General features: G+C 46.4%; 2 protein-coding genes across 2 annotated transcripts in view; both read left to right on the forward strand.

Annotated features, from left to right (window-relative positions):
- Window positions 1-3,619, forward strand: part of LOC119174148 (sodium-coupled monocarboxylate transporter 2-like) — a 58,382-nt gene extending 54,763 nt beyond the window's left edge. The window contains exon 11 of the mRNA XM_075894644.1: window positions 3,506-3,619. Within this exon, the coding sequence (XP_075750759.1) occupies window positions 3,506-3,619 (114 nt within the window). The remainder of the gene's footprint in view (window positions 1-3,505) is intronic.
- Window positions 3,620-4,549: 930 nt separating this feature from the next.
- Window positions 4,550-18,977, forward strand: LOC142817988 (uncharacterized). Its single transcript, XM_075896112.1, has 4 exons — window positions 4,550-5,085; window positions 8,947-9,050; window positions 18,652-18,755; window positions 18,814-18,977. The coding sequence occupies exons 1-4, from the start codon at window positions 4,889-4,891 to the stop codon at window positions 18,904-18,906; spliced, it is 498 nt and encodes a 165-aa protein (XP_075752227.1). The 5' UTR covers window positions 4,550-4,888; the 3' UTR covers window positions 18,907-18,977.
- The last annotated feature ends 2,102 nt before the right edge of the window (window positions 18,978-21,079 follow it).

The following is a 21,079-nucleotide window of genomic DNA, read 5'->3' on the forward strand; positions in this document are numbered from 1 at the left end:
TGGCTTTCGGATGTGGAAACAAGGGGGTAGTGACCAAACCTCAACATACCTGAAGATTGACGCATTTCCAAGTCCCAAGTCCTCCAGAGCCATCCAGTGCACCGATTGGCAGAAATACAAGGTAATCATGGAAGACCATGTTGGCGGCTCACCCTTCAACATAGAGAACGCAATAAAGAGTGCCCTACAGTCCACTAGGCGCTCGCTTCCGGTACGCTCGTCCAGCAGTGATATTGACATTCATCCCGAGAAACTCTGAAGGATTCATCGTCGTGAAGAACGACGTTATAGACACACGAAGTCGTTTGATGATCTGGGAGTAGCCAGACGCATACAAAAGAATATACAGCTTCACATGGACAAATTGGGTAAGAGACAATGGGTATCTTTTTGCGAGTCTTTGGATCCCAGAAAGCCTCGGTCACTAATTTGAAGAACCGTCCGGGGTCTTCGTACAACCATTTCTCAGCGCTACCCATTTAAATCTCTGGCACTTCATTTACGCTGCGAAGAGATTGATGTCGCAGATTCTTTCTGTCGAAGGATCGCCTGCGGGGTAAATTTAACTGGGGCGAACACGCCTGACTTTTCTGTTTCCTCACGTGATTCCCGAATGAAGTGTTCGTTTTGAATGGAAGAACTAAAGGCTGCGCTTGCTTTGTGTTGACGTTCTTCAGTGCCAGGACCTGACGGCATCACTTACCGCGCTCTATGTCACCTAGGAGATCAAGCTTGGAAGGCACTCTTGCTGCTATACAACGACTCCTGGCAAACTGGCATGGTTCCACAGGAATGAAAGTCAAGTCACCTGATTGCACTTCTCAAAGCCGGCAAGTCACCTTTAGACATTTCCTCTTACGGTCCGAGTGCCCCCACAAGCTGTGGGGGAAAAGCTATGGAAAGAATGATTTTAACGCGTCTGGAATGGTAGAGTTCTACGCAATCTATCCAGATGTCATGTCCGGGTTCCGACAAGACCGCTCATAAATCAACAATGTAGTCGAGTTGGTGACATATGTAGAGCACTAGAATGCCTGCAAACGGTTATATGCTGCCCGTTTTCCTGACGTTAAAGGGACCTACGACAATGTCACCCACGAAGCCATTCTCAGCGCATTAGAAGAAGTGGGACTCGGTGGCAAGATATAAATGTGGGTTCAGAGCTCCCCACAGAAAAGATCATTTCACGTGCAGACAGAGAATGGCCCGACACCCGAGTGTTACTGTAGCTGAGGAGTCCCGCAAGATGAAGTGCTGAGCCCGATGTTCTTCAGCCTAACACTCCTTGGACTAGTTGGCAAGCAACGAAACAATGTACGACTTTCCATTTATGCTGATGACATCTGTGTGTGGACATCAGGTGTGACTCGACTTCAACTTCACGCTCGATTTCAGAAGGCATCAGTGACATCGCACCACCTACGCATACAAGCGCTCACAATCGCAAGTGGAAAGCGTGCAGTCGTGGCTTTCACCAGAAAGCCAATGTCCGCTTACGGCATATCAATTAACGGGCAGTGTGCGTCATGCAGCCGGAGTCACAAGTTCTTGGGAGTCATAATCGACCAAAACCTGTCTTGGACCCCACACGTAAACTACGTGAAAAAGTGGTTTACCGCCGTTTGTCTCTTGTTCAGGTTTCTTGCCGGGAAAATTTGGGGAGTGTCTGTCGAGTCTATGTTACAGCTGTACAAGGTATTATTTATTGGATTCCTGCGGTACAGCCTACCTGTTATATCTAACACGTGCAAAACGAAGCTGCACACAATCCAAAATATTCAAGCCCAGGCGCTTAGGATATGCCTTGGTTTACCCCGCTGCGCATCGACAGCTGAAACGATTGCCATTGCACAGGACTACTTGATCATAACGCACATCATCATTGAAAAGATGCGTACGTACCTCAGGCAACATGCTAGGAATCCTTCCCACCACATGGCAACCCTCGCTACTGAGAGGCCCCGCACGAAATTTAGTGCGATTGTCTGTGCACATCGTGCGTCGTTTACGTCAGGTTTTTACGCCTGCTGAGAAACTGGTGTATCCTCAGTGGTGCCTGACACTTCCGCAAGTACGTCTTTCAATTCCAGGAATACAGAAAAAACCAAATGTGCCTTCGTCAGCCGTAAAATATTTGAGCTTGCACCTTCTGCACGAAATATACAATAACCACGTGCACATATACTCCTATGGTTCAACCACAGCGTCTGGTTCTGGCAGTGCGGTTGTGATTGAGCTAGAGGAATCAATCTGCGAATCAAGCTGTCACACGTCACTACGTCTACGGCGGCAGAACTTGCGGCTTTGCGTGGCGCACTAAAGTACATCAAATCCCAAAGACTGAGTAAATGGGCTGTTTTTCCGACTCGAAACCGGCGCTACGGAGCATGCAGTCGGTCCTTCGACGAGATTTTCATGAACAGTTAACTTACGAGGTTGTCAAGCTTCTCCACCACGTCACAGAAACAGGCCATGAGGCCAATTTTCAGTGGCTACCTGGCCGTTGTGGGATAAGTGGCAATGATTCCACAGACAACGCTGCTCGCACATCGCACCAAGAAGAGCTTACTCTTCTGATTCATTTGTCAAGGACAGACGCTGCAAAAAAACTTCGTCACCTGGCACGTAGTCTATGTCTGCTGGAGTGGAACACCCCAAGCATAAGACGTGCGATACTCTACCAAATAAACCCTCGACTGTAACTTCGACCTCCATACGGACTTCATCGACGTGGAGTTTCGCTTCTTTGTCGCCTTTGGTTGGGGGGGGGGGTGCCTTCACAAAAGCATATACAACATTCATCGGTTTGACCGACAATGCGGAATGCGACGTCTGCTGCACCGAAGAAGACATCGACCATCTGATATGCCGTTGCCCTCGATTTGCCTTTGAAAGACAGAAGCTTTCGGACTCATTGCGACAATTGGACGATTGGCCACTCTCTATGCAGATGCCACTGGAACACCGTACTCGTCTTTCGTCGGCTTAAAAACCAGTCCAAGCAGTCTTGTGCTTTTTGAGGAGTACATGCCTATGTGAACACAATTCTGTGTCCTTGTGTGTGTGCGCAAAAACTTCAATTATGCAGCAGTACCAACTAGCCCGTCTTTCCGTATTATTGTATGTGAACACCTTAAACTTTTGTGTAGTGCCATCGCTGCATACGCGTGAGCCCATTGACTGAAGATCCTTTTTTTTCTCTCTTTCTCTTCTCTTTTCTCTCTATCATCTTTATGCCCCCAGTCCCATTCTCCCAGCGTAGAGCAGCAAGCCAGACATGTGCCTGGTTAACCTCCCTGCCTTCTCTCTTGTTTTGATCCTCCTCTTGTCACCTTCTCTATAGATGCGGGTCTTGAAAAGTGAGTGTATGTCTTTATCTGCTTGATGTAGCCTATAAATTCAGTATTTTTTTGCTGCCGTTGCTTTGTTAGAATCACATTTATGCGTAAGCGTGTGAACCCGCTAACAAATGAAATTTTTTGTCCACTTTACTCGCACATTGCAGGTGTTTATTATGGTGTATAACGGCATCGCATCAGCATTTGTGGGACTTTGCCTTCTAGCCATGCTGTTCCCATTTGTTCACTCCAAGGCGGGTATCTATATGCATATCTTGTGAAGTACATGTAGCACGCTAAGTGGGAGATTTGAACAAATCACTTTTAAGTGTTTCTTTTTAAACGTTACATGAAATGGCTAGTATTTTCTGAATGCGTGTAGCGTAGAAACTTTTGAAGCGTTTTTAAAACCCTTCTAAATGACTAAATAGCCATGCTATAGCAATTAATATTTAGTCATAAAGAGAGTCTAACGTTAAATAAATTTTATTTTTGTTATCTAGTCGCGCAGATAATTTAAATGGAAACTTCGTAAATATTGTCGTGGTTAAGAACATCACACAAAACAGGTAAAAACGTTTCTAGACTCTATTGACAAAGCACGGAAATGGCTTGGCCACAACTGAAACATTTGAAGTACAGTTGGGACAGATGTGAGACGTAATATACCATGTAAAATTACCAGCATCGAAATTCGACCATTTTGATCGTGTTCGAGCATTAGATCGTAAAAGCCATTGCTACAGGGATGCCGTAGGTGTAGTCGTACATGGTTAGGAATACTTGTGCGACGCTAGTGAGCTAGCGACATCAGCCACTATTTGCATCCATCTGGAAATAAATCTTTAATGCATGGTGTTATACGATATCAAACAAGACGAGTGCTCGAAATAAAAACAAGCTGCCACACAGAGATGATGGCCCATGCCGTTCTGCCCTTGCCCCAATTTCTGGCCATGTGTTTGTCCAATAGATCAAATACATTTTAGGAGCTCGCTCCTTATGTTCGAGTCTTGTCCATCCATCCCGCCGTAACCACACACGCCCCTCTTGAGCAAAGACAGGGTCAGAATGAAACCTTATGTGCGCGGCTCTCTTCTTGCATGAGGGAGCAGGCTGGGCGAAGGCGGGGTTAGAGGAGCGGCCCGTGCGCACTCTCGCGTGCCGCTCCTCTAGCCCGGCCGTGGCTGGGCGCGCTGGGCACGCTGCGCTAGCAAAGCGCGAAATCCGACGCGAGATGCAACCGACGTGACCGGCGTACGTTGGCGCGCCCAAAGTTTGTACCGTTGCAAAACACAAGGAACTTGTGACTTCCGTTTGAATTAACCGATTTTCGTGGAGTAGGAGGGGAGAGGGGAGAGATGCAGCAACTAATAATATTAATATAAATAATATTAATAATAAAAAATGTAGGAAAATAATGTCCTAAAAATATCGCTGCCCTGATAGGGCATGTCTTTGTATGGTGATCGAGCGCATGTACGGAGGATTCACAGTGGTTTATCACATTTCAACTGCGGAGCAAGCTCCTTAATTATCATTTCGTGCACATGGCGTCTTCTATTTTTTCTATGCAGGGAGCCGGTGTTGCGACACTAGCGACGATTATCTATCAGAATCTGCATGTCAGCCGAATAATTGGAAGTGGACGTAAACCTCCAAAAATGGATGCGAGTCTTGACTTTTGCCCTGGAAATCAAAGCACTCTTGTGGTCAAGCTTAATTCAAGCGAGGTGACACCTGAAGCGTAAGTGTAGCTTCGTATTGTGGGTTGGAGTGTTTTCTTGCATTTATTACCTAATAACAAAAACCTATAGCCTAGTTGAAATCCACAAAATGAAAAAAGATTACTATTTTAAAATTAGGGAACCCTATAGCTTTGGCCTTAGGATTTCAACGCGATAGCGGCACCCTTTTACTCGTGCGTACTTCAAACATATAATTCACGAAACTTTCGAATTTGCTATGCCCCCACTACATGGCTTTAAGGGAATAGGCGCAGTAGCGTGTGTACCTTTTGTAGTAGGGTACCGGCTTTCAACCATGGAGCCATTTTCACAATAACATATGAGGCATTTTTTTTCTAAAATTGCCAAGTCCAGGCTAAATTTTCCTGGAATAAAACCATGCCTAAGTATCTTCATTTCTAGAACAGTTATAATCAGAACAGGGCAATGTTTTATTTTAACATGAGCTCAAAAAGGCAGTTTCTAATAAAAATGAGCTAAGTACTCCAACTTATTCAATCAAAGTGAGCCGCATTGATTAAACCAGCACTGCACTGACAGACATAATTTAAACAACCAACATGGTTCCCCCTAAGGCGTTTCGTTTGTGTCTTAGTTGCTTTGTTATCGTGTTTACGTTCCACAATTAGGTTTTTTAGCGCGAGTTGACACTTGCAGAAGGGCATGATGTTCAACGACAAAACTCGGTGGTAAAGAGTAAGAGGCTGACGTGCCTACTCCTTTTGGCATCTTAGTGATTCTTTTTGACCTTAGCGCAACAGTATCTTGTCCTCCATTCAATTCAGCGCGGTTTAATTGAAATGAAATAGGCATAAATGAGGATGTTGGGCGATTATGTATTTCTTAAAAAAGTGATCTGAAATATCAAAGCATACAACTAACTGGAACACTCTTCAAGACCTTCAATGGATGCCAGGAATGAGAAAACCCTGATGACAGTCTAGAATGGTGCACCTTTTGCCACAAAAGACGACTCGCTCTTCAAGTCAAGTTATCGACATTACGGCCACGCGTCGAAGCACGGCACCGACGGAAGCACGAGTATGATGTCAATTCTGTCTCAAAACATAGCTATAACGTGCATGCAAACCGTCTTACACTTATTTTACGAGCCAATACCTGTCCAAATGAAGTGTTTCAATCTATATATGTCAAATAGAAACTTTATTCCAGAATACCTATAATATTTGGCAATGTAGATTTAAGCTACAATATGAATTTGTGGTATTTAAGGAGGAAAAACATACTGGCAAAAAGTTGTTTGAGCAGGCCCAACCATGTTGTCAGTAGAAAAAAGTGCGTTTTTTTCTCAGTTTCATGTAGAGTTCATTTGGCTCTTATAGAAAAAAAAAACGCCTCATATTTTGACGCTTGTTGGCACTAAACGCTTGTATCACAGAATTATACTGCAATATTTCATGTTGCATTGTGAAGCATCTATACAGGACACATGTGTTTGTGAAGCATGAAAACTACTTTCACTGCATTTCAAAGCAAAGGATGTTCTTTTCACTGTTCTCACAAGCAGAGGCGTGTCCGTGTTTTAGAACATCCGCTTGCCGCGCTAATGACTCATGCTCGATTCCCATTTAGACCAGAACAACCTTGGCTCAGTCCTCTCGGTGCTTCAGGATTTTTATCGTTTCTTTTATTTTCTTTGCATATATCTCGATTTTTAGGTCACGCATAGAATGACTATTTTTCACTCACAACCAGCAACGCCGATGCCGAAACCGATGCCGACGCCGAAATTTATGCGAAACAAGCTCTTCAACGCGATCGCGTTAGAATGACAAAAAACTACAACAACACAGCAGGGTCGTTGATTTTCAATTGAGTTCATCTGCTAACACGTGGTTATAATCTATATATCAATGGATAGCCTGAGGCATGACCTTGCGAAAAATTATTGTAGTAGAAGAAGGTGCAAGCAAGCTAGGCGTGAACAGTTTCATGTATTTACAGATAGGTAGTCCTATCGTATTTACGCGTCGTAGAATTTCAAAGAGCACGCACACAGTAAACAAATGACCACGAGCAACTACAGGCACAACTAATCTATTGCAGGGCACGTGTTTAGGGCATATTAGGGTGTCCAGCACAGGGACCACAAAGCAGGTTACGTCACAGATGTTTGCGTGTGAGCACTTGCGGCAAGCGCGTGATCAATATAAGGAAAGACTGACACTTTAGTGGTTAATCGTTCGGGTTGACCGCTACTCCTAATGATATGTTGCCCCGTCAAGAGACGGTAATTTGAGACTATGAGCAAAACGTACTGCGCTATAAAATGGTTATGGCCTCTGAGGTATACTGCCAGAAGAACACGAGATGATTCCACCTTTTCACGAGTATATCTTACAGCACCAGCCTGACAGATAGAAATGCCGTAGAAAAATCAACTCGCGTTTACTTTCTCGCAAGCAGCCGAACACTAAGTATGGTCACGCACGAACTAAACCGATAGATAAAGACTTATCATCGGCTAGGCAATGGATTCCGATATGAAAGAAACCGATCCGGACATCGCCTGCAGCAAAAATGGTTTCTAATTTGATTTTTATAAAGAATATAACAGTGATGCCAAAGTTACACGCTCATCTCCGCCTCCTCTACGCCTTGTATTTTCGCTGTCAAGTGTTTCCCATTTATGCCTATTTAAGCATGTTTACAAAAATTTGATCCGATGAAAATACCCTAACAAATACGCGCATCTCAACACTGAGACGAACGAGAGATGTAAAAATGAGCATCATTCCCTCGAACGTACCTAATGTCTGTGTAGCGCTCGTTTTGTTGTGGGAGTTTTTGATACTGTACTGGTTCCTTCGCATACATTCTGGTACGAGTTGTTTTATTTGTATGTATAAATGGAGTGTTCTTATTTCTACAATTGTGATAGCAGCGCAGTTCTGAATGGGCCTTTTCCAGGTTTGAACAGCTTTTTCAGTAAAGATTGCCGAAATCGAAACTGATGGTCCTTGGCTTCCCCGCCATGCTACGATATGCAATATCTGAGGCGTGCATTCGTACCTTTTTAGGGGGGGGGGGCATTTGCAAGTTTGTGACTCCCTATGTCGCGTGGTCTACACCTGTCGTGGTGCTTCCGCCTTTAAAAATTTTGGGCGCATGATTTGCGTACACCGGGTGTACATTCTCAGGATACCCACGCAAAAAAGGCCTATTGATTGAGAGGGCTCAACACATTCTCTACGCAAAGCCGGCCAGAACGATGGCGTTGGAGAGTTGTGTATTCTTGAACGTCTGCGTATAAACCTACAAGAACGTATCTAGGTCTCGCATGCAGGGTGCACACTGACCTTTATAACGGTCGCAATTAAAAATTGTATAAGGCGTGAGAGCGTCTGCACATCGTTTGTTAGCAGATCAACTGACTTAAAGATTAGTGGTTCGGGACACCCTTTCAAGGCAACGTTAACAAGTAATTCATGATCTTTTGGTGCGTCTGTCTTTTTGGCCCGCTTCGGTGGCCTAATGGCTAAGGCACTCGGATGCTGACCCACAGGTTGCGGGATTGAATCCCGGCTGCAGCGGCGGCATTTCAGATGAAGGCAAAAATGCTATAGGCTCGTGTGCTTATATTTGGTGCACTTTAAAAAACCCCAGGTGGACGAAATTTCCGAAGCCCTCCAATAAGGCGTCTCTCATATAGATATGGTGGTTTTTGGACGCTGAGCCTCTACGTTTATATATTTAGGTTGCTAAAACGTGCTTTAAAATGTGATTTTGAGTAAAAGTAAGTGACTGGAGCGTATGGGACGATGTGACCGCAAGCAATATTGTATTATTGTGTGACAGTTCATAAGGTCAATTCTCTTTGCTATTTCTCTTTTGTTCAGGATAGAAGAATCTTTTATACTATTTCGTGTTTCCTATATGTGGACCAGCTTTTTTGCTGTTTTCGCTACTGTCATCATCGGTATATTTATCAGCTTCATTACAGGTGAGACCGCCAACAATTTTCTTTGTTTTCATCATCACTTTCTTGTTTCGTAGTTGGAGATAAAGCCAATGCGCATGCACACAATCAGGCGTGCATGCGTAGACGCTCACGTACAATATTGTCACAGCGTCGTGACGTGGACAAAGACAGCAGACTGTATGTTAAGATCAAACCGTTTATTTGGGCGAACTGGTGCTCCGTGATAGGAAAGTCGGAATTTAGTAGCAGTGTTGTACTGATAGTGGCGAACGGAGCATTGGCCGTCGATCAACTGATAAGCGGCGAAGCGTGTCGGCATTTATGCCCTTGCCATCGAATATTCTAGCGTTATCGCTAGCGGCAACGTAGGTTCCCGAATAATTGTGACATTCCTGAAGTGAGGGTAATCTTCACAAAACTATCTACTAATAGTGTGGCAGCTTGGGCAAGTTGGTATGACTTGACGATAGTTATAGCGTGAGAACAGAACGACTACACGGAGACCTTCGTGTCCTTCTTGTCTTTCTTGTCTCTGTGTCGTCGTTCTGTTCTCGAGATGTACTAAAGCCTTGAATCTTCTCGAACATTGTAGGCGCGGTTTGCGCTGAACGTAGTGTAATGGGGAAAGAAAACTTAAGAAACGGAACGTGGCATTGCCCCCTCTAAAAAGGCATCGTGCTGATGGTTTAACAAAAGGCGAAGGTATTGTAATGAAGAAAATAAACAATAAATACAGCAACAACAACAAAATGCAGTCCTTCGGCTCTCGCATGAAATGTCTTGAGGTGCGCCACATGGACGACTTCAGGTCGAGCACGGCACCGTTGAGAGTTCGTAATGCCTTCAAGAACAATATCGTAGTCGAGTGAGACGTGACGTCGAACTACTCTGTACAGTCCGAAGTACCGTCGCAGAAGTTTTTCACTGAGCACTCGTCCATACCCATACACGATCACTGGGCTAGTACTCAACGATTTCTTACGCCAGAACCCACCGGTTTCTGGGCATCATCATTGATAGGGACCTCTATTGGAGTCCGCATGTGGCATAAACGAAGAAGTGCCTGAACGCTATTTCCCAATTGTCCAAGTTCCCGTCTGGAAAGGCGTGGAGGATATCAGTAGACGCAATGATGGAACTCTACAGAGCTCTGTTTCTCGGTTTCCTGAGATATAGTTTGCCCATGCTTAGCAATACCTGCAAGACCAATGCTCATGTTCTACAGGCAGTACAAGCCCAAGCACTGAGATTGTGCCTTGGTCTGTCCAGATGTAAGTCAACAGATGCAACAATTGCAATTACTGGTGACTATTCGATACAAACTCGCATTGTTGTAGAAGTCCCAACAACGCACATGAGACACTTTACACGTGCTCCCTGTCATCGGCATGCACTGTTGCCTTCAGTGAGGCGCCAAGCATCGTTCGCTAAAATGATTGTGAAGTACAACGAGAAACTTCCCTTGGGCTTCAATCCTGCATCTAAATCATCGATACCCCATTGGCGTCTTATTCGACCCACAGTGCCAGGAACCAGGGATCCAGGGATAGTGTATAATGGATAGTGCTAGTGATAGTGGATAGTGCCAGGGACCAGGGATAGTGTACCAGGGATCCGGAGGAAATCTGAGCTTTCATCGCCCGCGCTGAAACAACTGTCTCTTCTTCTTTTGCACGAGAAATATTCAGACAGTGTACATATATATACCGATGGCTCCACGAAGTCCCAGTGTTCGTCAGGTGCAGTAGTTGTCCCAGCAAGAGGTGTTAACATCAGCTTTAGGACTGACCACTCCCCGGCACTTACAGGAGCGGAAGTAGCTGCTTTGTGCGCTGCACTTTGTGTGGTCAATCGAGAACCACCGCAACAATGGTTGATTTTCAGCGACGCAAGGGCTGCCCTACAATCTGTGCTCTGAGCACTGCGTCGCGGGTCGTACGAACAGCTTGTTTTTTAAATTCGATGCCTTCTCCATACTTTACACGAGAAAGGGCATCATGTGACTTTTCAGTAGCTGCCAATTCACTGTGGCGTCATAGGGAACGAACATGCCGATACTGCCGCTGGGCCAGCTTTTGAAAGAACACAAGAAGAAGCAATACCACTTTCGCGGAATGATGCAGCCGGTAATCTTCGACGGCTTGCGCGTGAAATCACGTTTTCACTGGGGTTCCCACCAAGCAACGAGACGAATCGTCAACACCACCTGTCCTCTTTGATGGCTCTCCGCATGCCCACTGGGTTCAACCGAAGAGAAGCCCCCTTTCTTCATCGCTATTGCTAGGAGTGGCATTTACAAAATCTTATTCCTTTGTCATAGGAATGGCCGAAAACGCTCTCTGCGATGCCTGACATTGCGAAGAGACGCTACACCACATCCTGTGCAACTGTCCGCTGTATGACATCCAGAGACAGTCACTGGCGTTCGTTCTTGCTCGTATCAACAACAGCCAAATGTCTGTGGACACTATTCTATCAAGTGTTCGAGAGAAGACATGTCAACAGAAGGCGACACAAGCTCTGTTGAAATTCCTACGCGACACAGACTTCAACAAGCGGCTGTAACAGCAATGTGACACACCGCGAAAGATAAGACTAGATTATGACTGAGTGTGCGCGCCTGTGAAGCTGACTGTGCTGTGTTCATCTCTCTTCCCTCTCTGCTCTCTATCTTTCATAACCCCCATCCCCCTCTCGAGCGCAGGGTAGCACACCGGCTGCCTATAGGCTGGTTAACCTCCCTGCCGTTCTTTTGCTCCTATTTTTCTCCCTTTTTTGTCGAAGATTGTAACGGCAGCTGTCGGTCGCCTGCTGATTCGTGATGCGCAGGCGGGCGAGTTGAGGAGCTTCTTTCACGCATTGAAGGTAAGTGGTGACATCGAGGTTATCTTCGTCAGCGACGTTTGGAAGCGTAGCGTTGAGCGTCGTTGCCGGGCTCCTTCTATAAACTAACTTGTACGGTGTCATCTGTGTCGTTTCTTGGATGGCCGTATTGCGCTAGAAGGGCACGTACGAAAGTATTTCATCCTGCGTCTTGTGCTCGACGTCGACGTACATAGCCAGCATATCAGCGATAATCTTATTAAGACATTCAGTGAGGCCGTTGTTCTGTGGATGGTGGTGCGGTGGTGACTTGTCTGGCTGTACCTCAGGATCGCCGGAGTTAGGTCTGCCGTAAAGGCTGTACCTCTATCAGTAATGAGGATATGTTGAGCTTCGTGACGGAGTACAATATTCTCTACGAAGAACCTTGCTACCTTGGAAGCACTGCCCTTGGGAAGGGCCATTGTTTCGGCATAGCGTGTGTGGTAGTCAGTAGCTACGATGATCCATTTGTTCCCAAAACTCGACGTTGGAAACGGCCCCCATTTAGTCCATGCCGACTTGCTGGAACGGCCGGCGGGATTGCTCTTGGGCTGGAGAAGTCCGGCTGGCTGAGTCAGCGGTGTCTTTCGTCGTTAACAGTCACGGCAGGTCGTGGCGTAGCGAGTGACGTCTGCGGAAAGTCGTGGCCAGTAGTACTTTTCTTGTATTCTTGCGAGCGTACGGGAAACACCGAGGTGTCCAGCCACCGAGTTGTCGTGTAGAGCCTCGAGTATCTCTGTTCTCACTTCCGAAGGAACCACGAGAAGGTCGTCGGCTCGAAGGGGCGAGAAGTTGTTCTTTAAGATGACTTCGTTTCACGAGAAAAACGACTCAAGTCTTCTCTTGAAAACATTAGGTACAGTCGTGCTGCTACCCTTGAGGTATTCCACAAGACTTCTCAGTTCCGGGTCAGCTCGCTGTTGCTCGGCAAAGTCGTCAGCACTTGAACCTAAGAAGCTCTCCTCATCCAGACAATCAGGTAGCGGGGGTTCGACAGGAGAGCAAGACAAGCAGTCAACGTCAGAGTTCTTCCAGACTTGTAAACGATGGTCACGTCGAATGATTGATGTGTGAGGCTCCAGCGTGTGAGGTGATCTGAAGGGTCTTTCAAGTTAGCTAGCCAACACAAGGCGTGGTGGTCGCTCACTGCTTTGAAAGGCCTGCCGTAGAGGTAGGGGCGAAACCTTCATGCTGCCCAGATGATGGCAAGGCACTCCTTTTTTGTTATGGAATTGTTGGCCTCAACCTTGGATAGCAACCGGCTAGCATGACTGATGACGTTTTCCACGCCGCCAGTCCTTTGCACAAGGACGGCGCTGAGTCCTATGCTGCTTGCATCGGTGTGCATTTCTGTTTTGGCGTAATCGTCGAAATGCGCAAATATCGGCAGTGTTTGCAGGTGTCTAAGTGCCTAAAAGGCTTTCTCTTGTGCCGCTTCCTACCTGAATTTGACATTGCTTTTCGTGAGGTGAGTTAGCGGCTCGGTGATCTGTGAAAAACGTTTGACGAAACGCCTCTAAGAGGCGCACAATCCGAGAAATCGGCGTACAGCCTTCTTGTCAGTGGGCTGCGGAAAATTAGCGATGGCGGATGTTTTCCGCAGGTCGGGACGGACTCCAAACTTGCTTATCACGTGTCCCAGGAACAACAGCTCTTCGTACGTGAAGCGGCACTTGTCTTTCTTCAGGGTTAATTCAGAGGTCTTGATAGCTTGAAGTACCGCTTCAAGACGCCGGAGATGCTCATCGAAGCTGGAGAAAACACGACAACGTCGTCAAAGTACACGAGGCAAGTCTGTCATTTAAATCCAGCCAGCACGGCGTCCATGCCGCGCTGGAACGTCACAGGCGCTGAGCAAAGACCAAATGACATGACCTTAAACTTGAAGAAGCCATCTAGTGGAATGAGGGCTGTCTTCTCTCGACCTGTCTCGTTAACCTCAGTTTGCCAATAGCCCGTTTTGAGGTCCATCGAAGAAACGTACTTTGCGTTGTGTAGACAATCTGGTGCGTCGTCTACACGTGGGAACGGGTACACCTTCTTCTTTGTGATTCTGTTCAGGCGGAAGTAATTGGCGCAAAAACGTAAGGTCCCGTCCTTCTTCTTCCCTAATACCATGGGTGACACCCACGGACTATTGGATGGCTGAATGATGTCATTGCATAGCATTTCATCGACTTGTTTCTTCATGGCCTAGCCTTGACGCGTCGAGACTTGGTGCGGGCTTTGTCGAACTGGTCAGACAGTTTATTCTGTTATGGTGCGATGTTTCGCGATTAAAGTTTGTCAAATTCGCGTTTATGATGAGAACCAGCCCTTGAATTGCAAGAGCAGGGACTTGAGTTGGTCTTGCTTGCACTTCAATAGGTTTGGGTTGATATCGAAATCTGATTCGGCACCTCAATTTGTCGAAGCAGCATCGGCAGCGTCGAAGAGGGCGAATGAATTTTGTGCCTCCACGAATTCGTCGATGTAGGCGACCGCCGTATCATGGTTGAAGTGCCTATACTCCTGACTGAAGCCTCTCAGCACCACCTTTGTCGTCATGCAGCTCAGCTATGCCTCGTGCGACGCGAATTTGACGGTTTCGAAAAAGGTGCTGATTGGCTTCGACGGCGCCTTCAAAGCTTTCGGCTTTTTCGGTGCCATGGCCATGGAAACGACGACGATGCAGAAAGGCGGCACGGTGACGTGCTCTTTTAGCATATGCAATGCGCAATTCCGTGGCATTGTGTAGGGGTTGGCAGCGTGTTTTCTGAGGTTAGTGTGGCTGAATCAGACCTGAGGTCGACGATAGCACCATGTTGACTTAGAAAGTGCATTCCAAGTATCACATCCCTGGATTAGCTTTGCAAGATTACAAAGCTCGTAGGATAAGTCTGGTTATCGATGGTGATTCTTGCTGTGCAGACTAGAGTCAGCTCTTTCAGTGACCTCCAGCAGTCCAGATTTAGGGGCCTTGCCATGCAGTCTTCACGTTTTTCAGCTTCGTCACGAAAGACCCACCGATGACGGAATAGTCAGCTCCAGTATTGTGTGTGACCGAGTCGGCTCCAGTCGGCTCCAGTCGCTGGTTCGCTTTCGTTCGTTGCGGTTAGGTCATGTTGTCGGTTCATGGCTACGTCTATTTGCTCCGCTGCTTCCACGTTGCGTCGTGATGTCTTCGGCAGGCTGCGAAGGTTCAACGCCAGGACCCTTTTTCTCTTGCGGCGGGTGGTTTCGATTTTGCGGCGGCTTCGTCATCGGTGGCAGCGGAGGATCTTCAGTAGTTCATCGTACAGCAACCACACCTCCATCAGTTGCTGCCTTCAGTTTTCCGAGTAAGGGCTCTGAGATCGGCCCCACACAGAGCCGGTGTACTGCCAGCGGTGCGGTGAGGCGTAGCGGCCTGGTGACAGCGAACGATAAGAATGTTGGAATGTCGACTGCGCTCCCGCGAGGTAGTAGGCGATGTCATGCGGCTCTTCACTCCGCTGTGGGCACGGAGCGTTCATGTCGATGCCTCGTATACCAATCTGTCAGTACTGGCAACGGCGGTAGGTGTGCCCGGCCTCACTGCAGTGGTAGCAGAGCGGGTGGTTGTCAGGTGCCCGCAAAACATCAGTTTTTCTCGATGCGCTGCGCTGGCCCGCTGGCGAACGGTAGGACGTTAGTGGTGGTGGTGGCGGTGGTGGCGTCTGGCGACGGAATCACGACGGGGTGGCGTTTTCTCGTGGGCGTGAAGGAGGGGCGTGAAGGCGGGCTGCAACAGCATAGCTCATGGCCTGTGGCTCGGGCTGCGCTGGTTCGGGTGTCCGGAAAAATTGCCGTAATTCCTGGCGTACAACATCGGCGATCGGGTCGACGCAATGCTGTGAAGTCGGCAACATTTTACGCAGCTCTTTCCGTACGATTGCTCGTATTGCTTCGAGAAGGTCGTCAGAGCCGAGAACATGAAGAGCTGGGCTGTCTTCGATCGTTCGCCGATTGTACCAGCGGGTTCACATTTCCAGCGTCTTCTCGATTGATCTTGCTGACAGAAATTCCTGAACGGTCCTCGGGGGGTTTTGGATCAGTCCAGTGAAAAGTTCTTGCTTGACCCTTCGCATGTGAAAACGGACTTTTTTCTCCTTGAGCATGCCAGGGTCCGAGTAATGGAAATGTAGCGTCATTTTTTTACGATGATTGTTACATTTTAATTCGGGAATAACATTCTCGCTTCCAGCAGCGTCGCAGCTCTTTTCTTGCGGGCGATGCTCCTGAACGCAGTCAGGAATGCGCCGCGGAAGAGATCTCGTGTTTGAAGGGCATGCTCCCGATTTTCGAATCAGGTCCTAGCCGCGTCTTCTTAATAAAAGTCGACGCGGCGTAACTTCTCTTCTGTGTCCCAGTGGTTGAGGGCGGCCACCTGGTCGTAGGTCTCCACCCAGGTCTCCGGATATTCAAACGATGACCCCCAGAAAATCGGTGGTTCCCTTGGCTGCTGCATCACGATCTCGGGCTATGGCGCCGCAGTTGTCATTGTAGCCGCAGTCGATGTCATGGTCTTGGTCTTCCAAGCCTTGTCTTGTAGATGGCTGTACTTCGGTGGTAAACCCTGCTGCCTGCGGCTTGTTGGACGCTCGTGGCTGGCGTCGGTGTCTTCATCACGGCGTGGGCTGGGTTCACGGCTTGACGGGGGCGTGCGGTACATGAGGAAACCAGCACCTCCACCAAATGCCACGGGGTCATGACGTGCTGAAGACCGGAGACTGTATGTCGAGATGAAACTGTTTATTTGGGTGAACCTGTGCCCGGTGAACGGAAAGTCGGATTCCAGTAGCAGTGTTGCACTGATAGCGGTGAACGGAGCGTCAGCCGTCGGTCAACTGACAAGCGGCAAAACGTGTCGACATTTATACCCTCGCCATCGAATATTCTAGCATTATCGCTAGCAGCGACGCAGGTTTCCGAATGATCTGTGACGTTCCCGATGGGGGCGTAAGCTTAACAAAACGATCTACTAAAGACTCCAAGCTTTTCAAACATCGTAGGCGTGGTTTGCGCTGATTGTAGTGTAACGGAGTTACACAAAAAAACATCAGGAAAAGAACGTGGCAATATGAGTTTGAACACGCAAGCGTGTGGCGAATAGCCTCGCACCCTACATCGGCTGATTCGCTGCGGCCGTTGTTGGAAGCAAAGTGGAAAGGGCGGTGCGCGTCTTGTACTTGTTGAATCTCTCACCTAGGTCTGGATTCGCTCGCAGGATTTCAAGCTGGACGGTTGTGCCCTCGCGATCTCCGGCATCAGCGTAGCTCCCGCCGACTGGTTTGCCCTCCGCGGTCTCCTGACGCCGTGCAGCTCTCGCATTGTGGCGCCCCGCCCTTGGACTGCTTCGACCGGATCCCCACTTTCCTATCTCCTTCTTTTTTCCGCTGCTTGCCTGTCTTCTTCTCCGTCTATTTTCCTTCTATTCTTTTCATCCCTCCTTCCCCCCACCCCTATAAGGCACTGCGCCATGTCGCCTGAAGGCAGACAGAAATTAGGTGCCTTTTTCCTCTTCATCCTAACCACTACCACCACCACCTAGGTCTCCCTGCTGCCAAATAGTGGCTTATTGCCTGTTAGTGGATGCCAGCAGGGATATGAACTCGCATAGCGCGCACAGTCACACCGAATCACCCATGTAGCTGCTGATAGATCAGCTGTGACCTACGCTACCATGATGCTATGCCTGTATAATACGTAAGGTGGTGTTGGGTGCGCATTCTGGTGCACGTGTTTCGGTTACTTTGCTTTTTGTGCATTTTTCTTGTTATTGTCACTAGCGACAGATTGCAAGCAATGATCTACCATTGGCCCACAACGCTATCGAAGCGGGAGTGCCAACAGACCCCTCTTCTCCCGTCCGGTTTCGGCAGTGCCATTCACGTAAAACACGTAAAGTTTGTCACGAATGAGTGCTGGTGTGTGTACCGTTGAAATGAAGTTAACGGAGATGCAGAGATTTGGGTGGTGCACCATATTATTTTATAAATGACATCTATCTATCTATCTATCTATCTATCTATCTATCTATCTATCTATCTATCTATCTATCTATCTATCTATCTATCTATCTATCTATCTATCTATCTATCTATCTATCTATCTATCTATCTATCTATCTATCTATCTATCTATCTATCTATCTATCTATCTATCTATCTATCTATCTATCTATCTATCTATCTATCTATCTATATATCTATCTATATATCTATCTATCTATATATCTATCTATATATATATATATATTTATATATATCTATATATATATCTGTCTGTCTCCTTCTGTAAACTAAACGGCTGTTATATTACTCAACATGTATTATAAAATTATCATGCTATGTACTCAAGGCTAAAAGGCCATGTTATGAAATACTACGCAATCATTCAAAGCAAATGATGTCCCGCGTATTGTCCCACGTTTTGACATCGAAATTTCTAGTAAGTAATGTTGAATAGATATTGTAACTACGCAAAATAGCTATCTAAATAGTTTATAAAATTGAATGAAAAAGAAAGTTGGCTCCAGTCAATTGACGTCAATGGAATAACTTAACTGTACAGCACGTGTCTGCCGACGCTTAAAGAAAAAGTATAGGCCACAAACTCTTTTACTACTCGTGTGAAGTTTATCTGTATAAATATGCCATTTTGGTTTCTATCTTAATTACTGCAATAAAATCCACTAGAAACGATACTCCCCACGTCTCATGCTAAGCAAAATTGTATTTTTTTCTTTTTTCTTCAGGGGAAACAAGGAAAATGAATACACCGTTACACCTCTGCAATGATGGAGCAGTTCGTTTATGGCGCTACGCAAGGTTGCTGGATAGTGAGGGAAAAAAAGTAGAGGTGAGGACGCAAAAGAGTTGTGTTCACTGGTTATGTGACCTAAATATGATTGTTTCAGAATGACAAGACCACGACGCCTATGAAAGTAATGCATGGCAGTAAAATAGAAGGTGACAACCTCCTTGCAGGCAATGATGAAACATGCATTTGAAGATGCCTGAAGTTAAACTAAATAAACTTTGAAAAGAAAATAATAAATATAAAACTGTTGTTTCTCCGCAAGGTCAAAGCAATGAATGCGATAGAAACCAAACAAGTAAAAAAATCAGTAGCTCTTGAGGGCACAGCATGAATGCGATAGCAACAAGAGAGTGCGTGAAAGAAGTTTACTTGGTTCACGGCAATAGGCGCGCGTTAACTTGGAGTCACCATAGCAACAAGGTCTACAGTCGTGCGAAGTAAGGCTACAGCAGCTAGCGTTTTCAACCAAATGTCATGTAACTCTATAAAACTCTAGTTTGAGAGAATACGGTCACTCTAGAACCGACGCGATGCTCGTGCTGTGAGTTCGACAAACGCTGACGTTGCGAGCACAGTGAGTTTATGAGCCGTCTCCTGATGCCTGTCAAAATTACATGACATGTGATATGACACGTGCTATTAGCGCCGAATGAATGCCAAAACTGCAATGCCTGTTGAGATTACACTACGTGTGATAAGACATGTTCTATCTGCGCCGATGGAATCCCAAGACTACGATGTCTGTGAGAAATAACCAGACGTGTGATAGTAGACGTGCTATTGGCGCCGAATGAATGCCAGACTACGTTACCTGTAGACGTTATATGACGTGCAATATGACACGTGCTGTCGGCACTACAATAAACGCGAGCAATAGTCTGCGCCGAGCTGTTTTAATGCGAGAGCGCTAAATGACTCATTTCACAGAAATTCCGGCATCGGTGTCATTGTTTGTGGGCGAAAAATTGTCATTTTGTGTGTGACCAAGAAATATGCAACCATTGTAAAAATAAAAATTGTGCAGTTTAGTAGAAGTTGAACCCGGGTAGTTTACCTAGAAAGTAAGTGTTCTGCCCCCCCCCCCCTGCCACACATAGGCACGTACATCAAACCACGAGCACAACAGAAACAAGCAGTAGCAGTCCGACACAAACTGAAATTCCTTAGGTGCTGCCAAGGGCTTTACGCTCGACAACCACTCAGATACAATCTCCTGAGTTTTCTGCAGTTCAACAAACTTGGCCATACATTCACGAAAACACATTCTCGAAGGCCGTGCATCCTGATCGCAATAAAAACCCGCTATACGGGCCCGCCATTAAGAGTGAAGGCCACATAGCATAATCAAATCAAAAGGTATTCCCTCTTCGTCCACTATTGGCAGAAATCTTATAACCACAATATTTTAAAGGTAATTCCTTCTTTAACGTCATTTGAAGTTCACCCCAAAAATATACTTCCTCCCAATAAATTAAGAAAATATGGTCTCCGGTTTTTCACAGATAAGACAAAATGTCTCCCAAGGTGAGTAAAAACCACGGTCTGCTTCAAATGTCCTGACAGATAATGTACCTGTGTGCAGCTTGAAAAAGAAGAACTTCGCGGCAGGAGCCACTTGCATTATCTTGGCTCGTTTAAGCACACCTTGTCCTTGACCTGCCGTGTACATGACGCGGTACAGGGTTTCAGGTAAAACAACATCACACATATCTTTGTACAACTTTTTGTGAGTCACTGAGAGCAAATAATAATTCGAAAATCTAACAGATAGATACCGTACACCTAAAATAACCTGCTTAAGATACCCGCGGACAGCACCGGTCATGTCATTCGTGGTAACCACATATCTAGGTAAAGCCCGCATCAGTCTCAGTTGGCACACTGTACTTAAGAAAGGATGCCTTGTGTAACGAAAAAAAAAGAACCTATTTACGACTTGGCGTATGAAAAGATGTGGTAAACCCAGCCCTCCGTGTTTCCATCTTCGAAACAGATTAGTTTGGCTGCATCGTTTCCAGTTCGAGGGCTACACGAACACTGCGAAGGTGCGATGGAGTTTTTGTATGTTTGCCCTTGAAAAGTGCAATACTTGAATCACATACCCAAGTTTTGAGTAAAAAAAAAAAGATTACACACAGTTGCCCTCGAAAAAACTGACAGATGATTACTGTTGCATTTATTCGGTTTCGTCCGGATTTATTTCGCTTGTTCTTGCCAGTAGTTTTCAATATATTTATAATCTTCCAGTGGTCCCCTTAGGTACTTTACAGGTGTTGTCACCCACTTAACGTTCGCAAAATAGTCTGGTCTTGACGACCACTCCCCATGCCAGAAGCCCAGACGGTTTCCCTAGTTTACTAGAC

The sequence above is a fragment of the Rhipicephalus microplus genome, chromosome 5 (genome assembly GCF_043290135.1).
Source record: "Rhipicephalus microplus isolate Deutch F79 chromosome 5, USDA_Rmic, whole genome shotgun sequence".
NCBI lineage: Eukaryota > Metazoa > Arthropoda > Arachnida > Ixodida > Ixodidae > Rhipicephalus > Rhipicephalus microplus.

Coding starts and splice junctions, on each gene's coding strand:
- LOC142817988 (XM_075896112.1), top strand. CDS start 4,889: ATGGCGTCTTCTATTTTTTCTATGCAGGGAGCCGGTGTTGCGACACTA. Junction 5,086..8,946: donor AGCGAGGTGACACCTGAAGC/GTAAGTGTAGCT, acceptor TCTTTTGTTCAG/GATAGAAGAATCTTTTATAC. Junction 18,756..18,813: donor GTGAGGGAAAAAAAGTAGAG/GTGAGGACGCAA, acceptor TGATTGTTTCAG/AATGACAAGACCACGACGCC.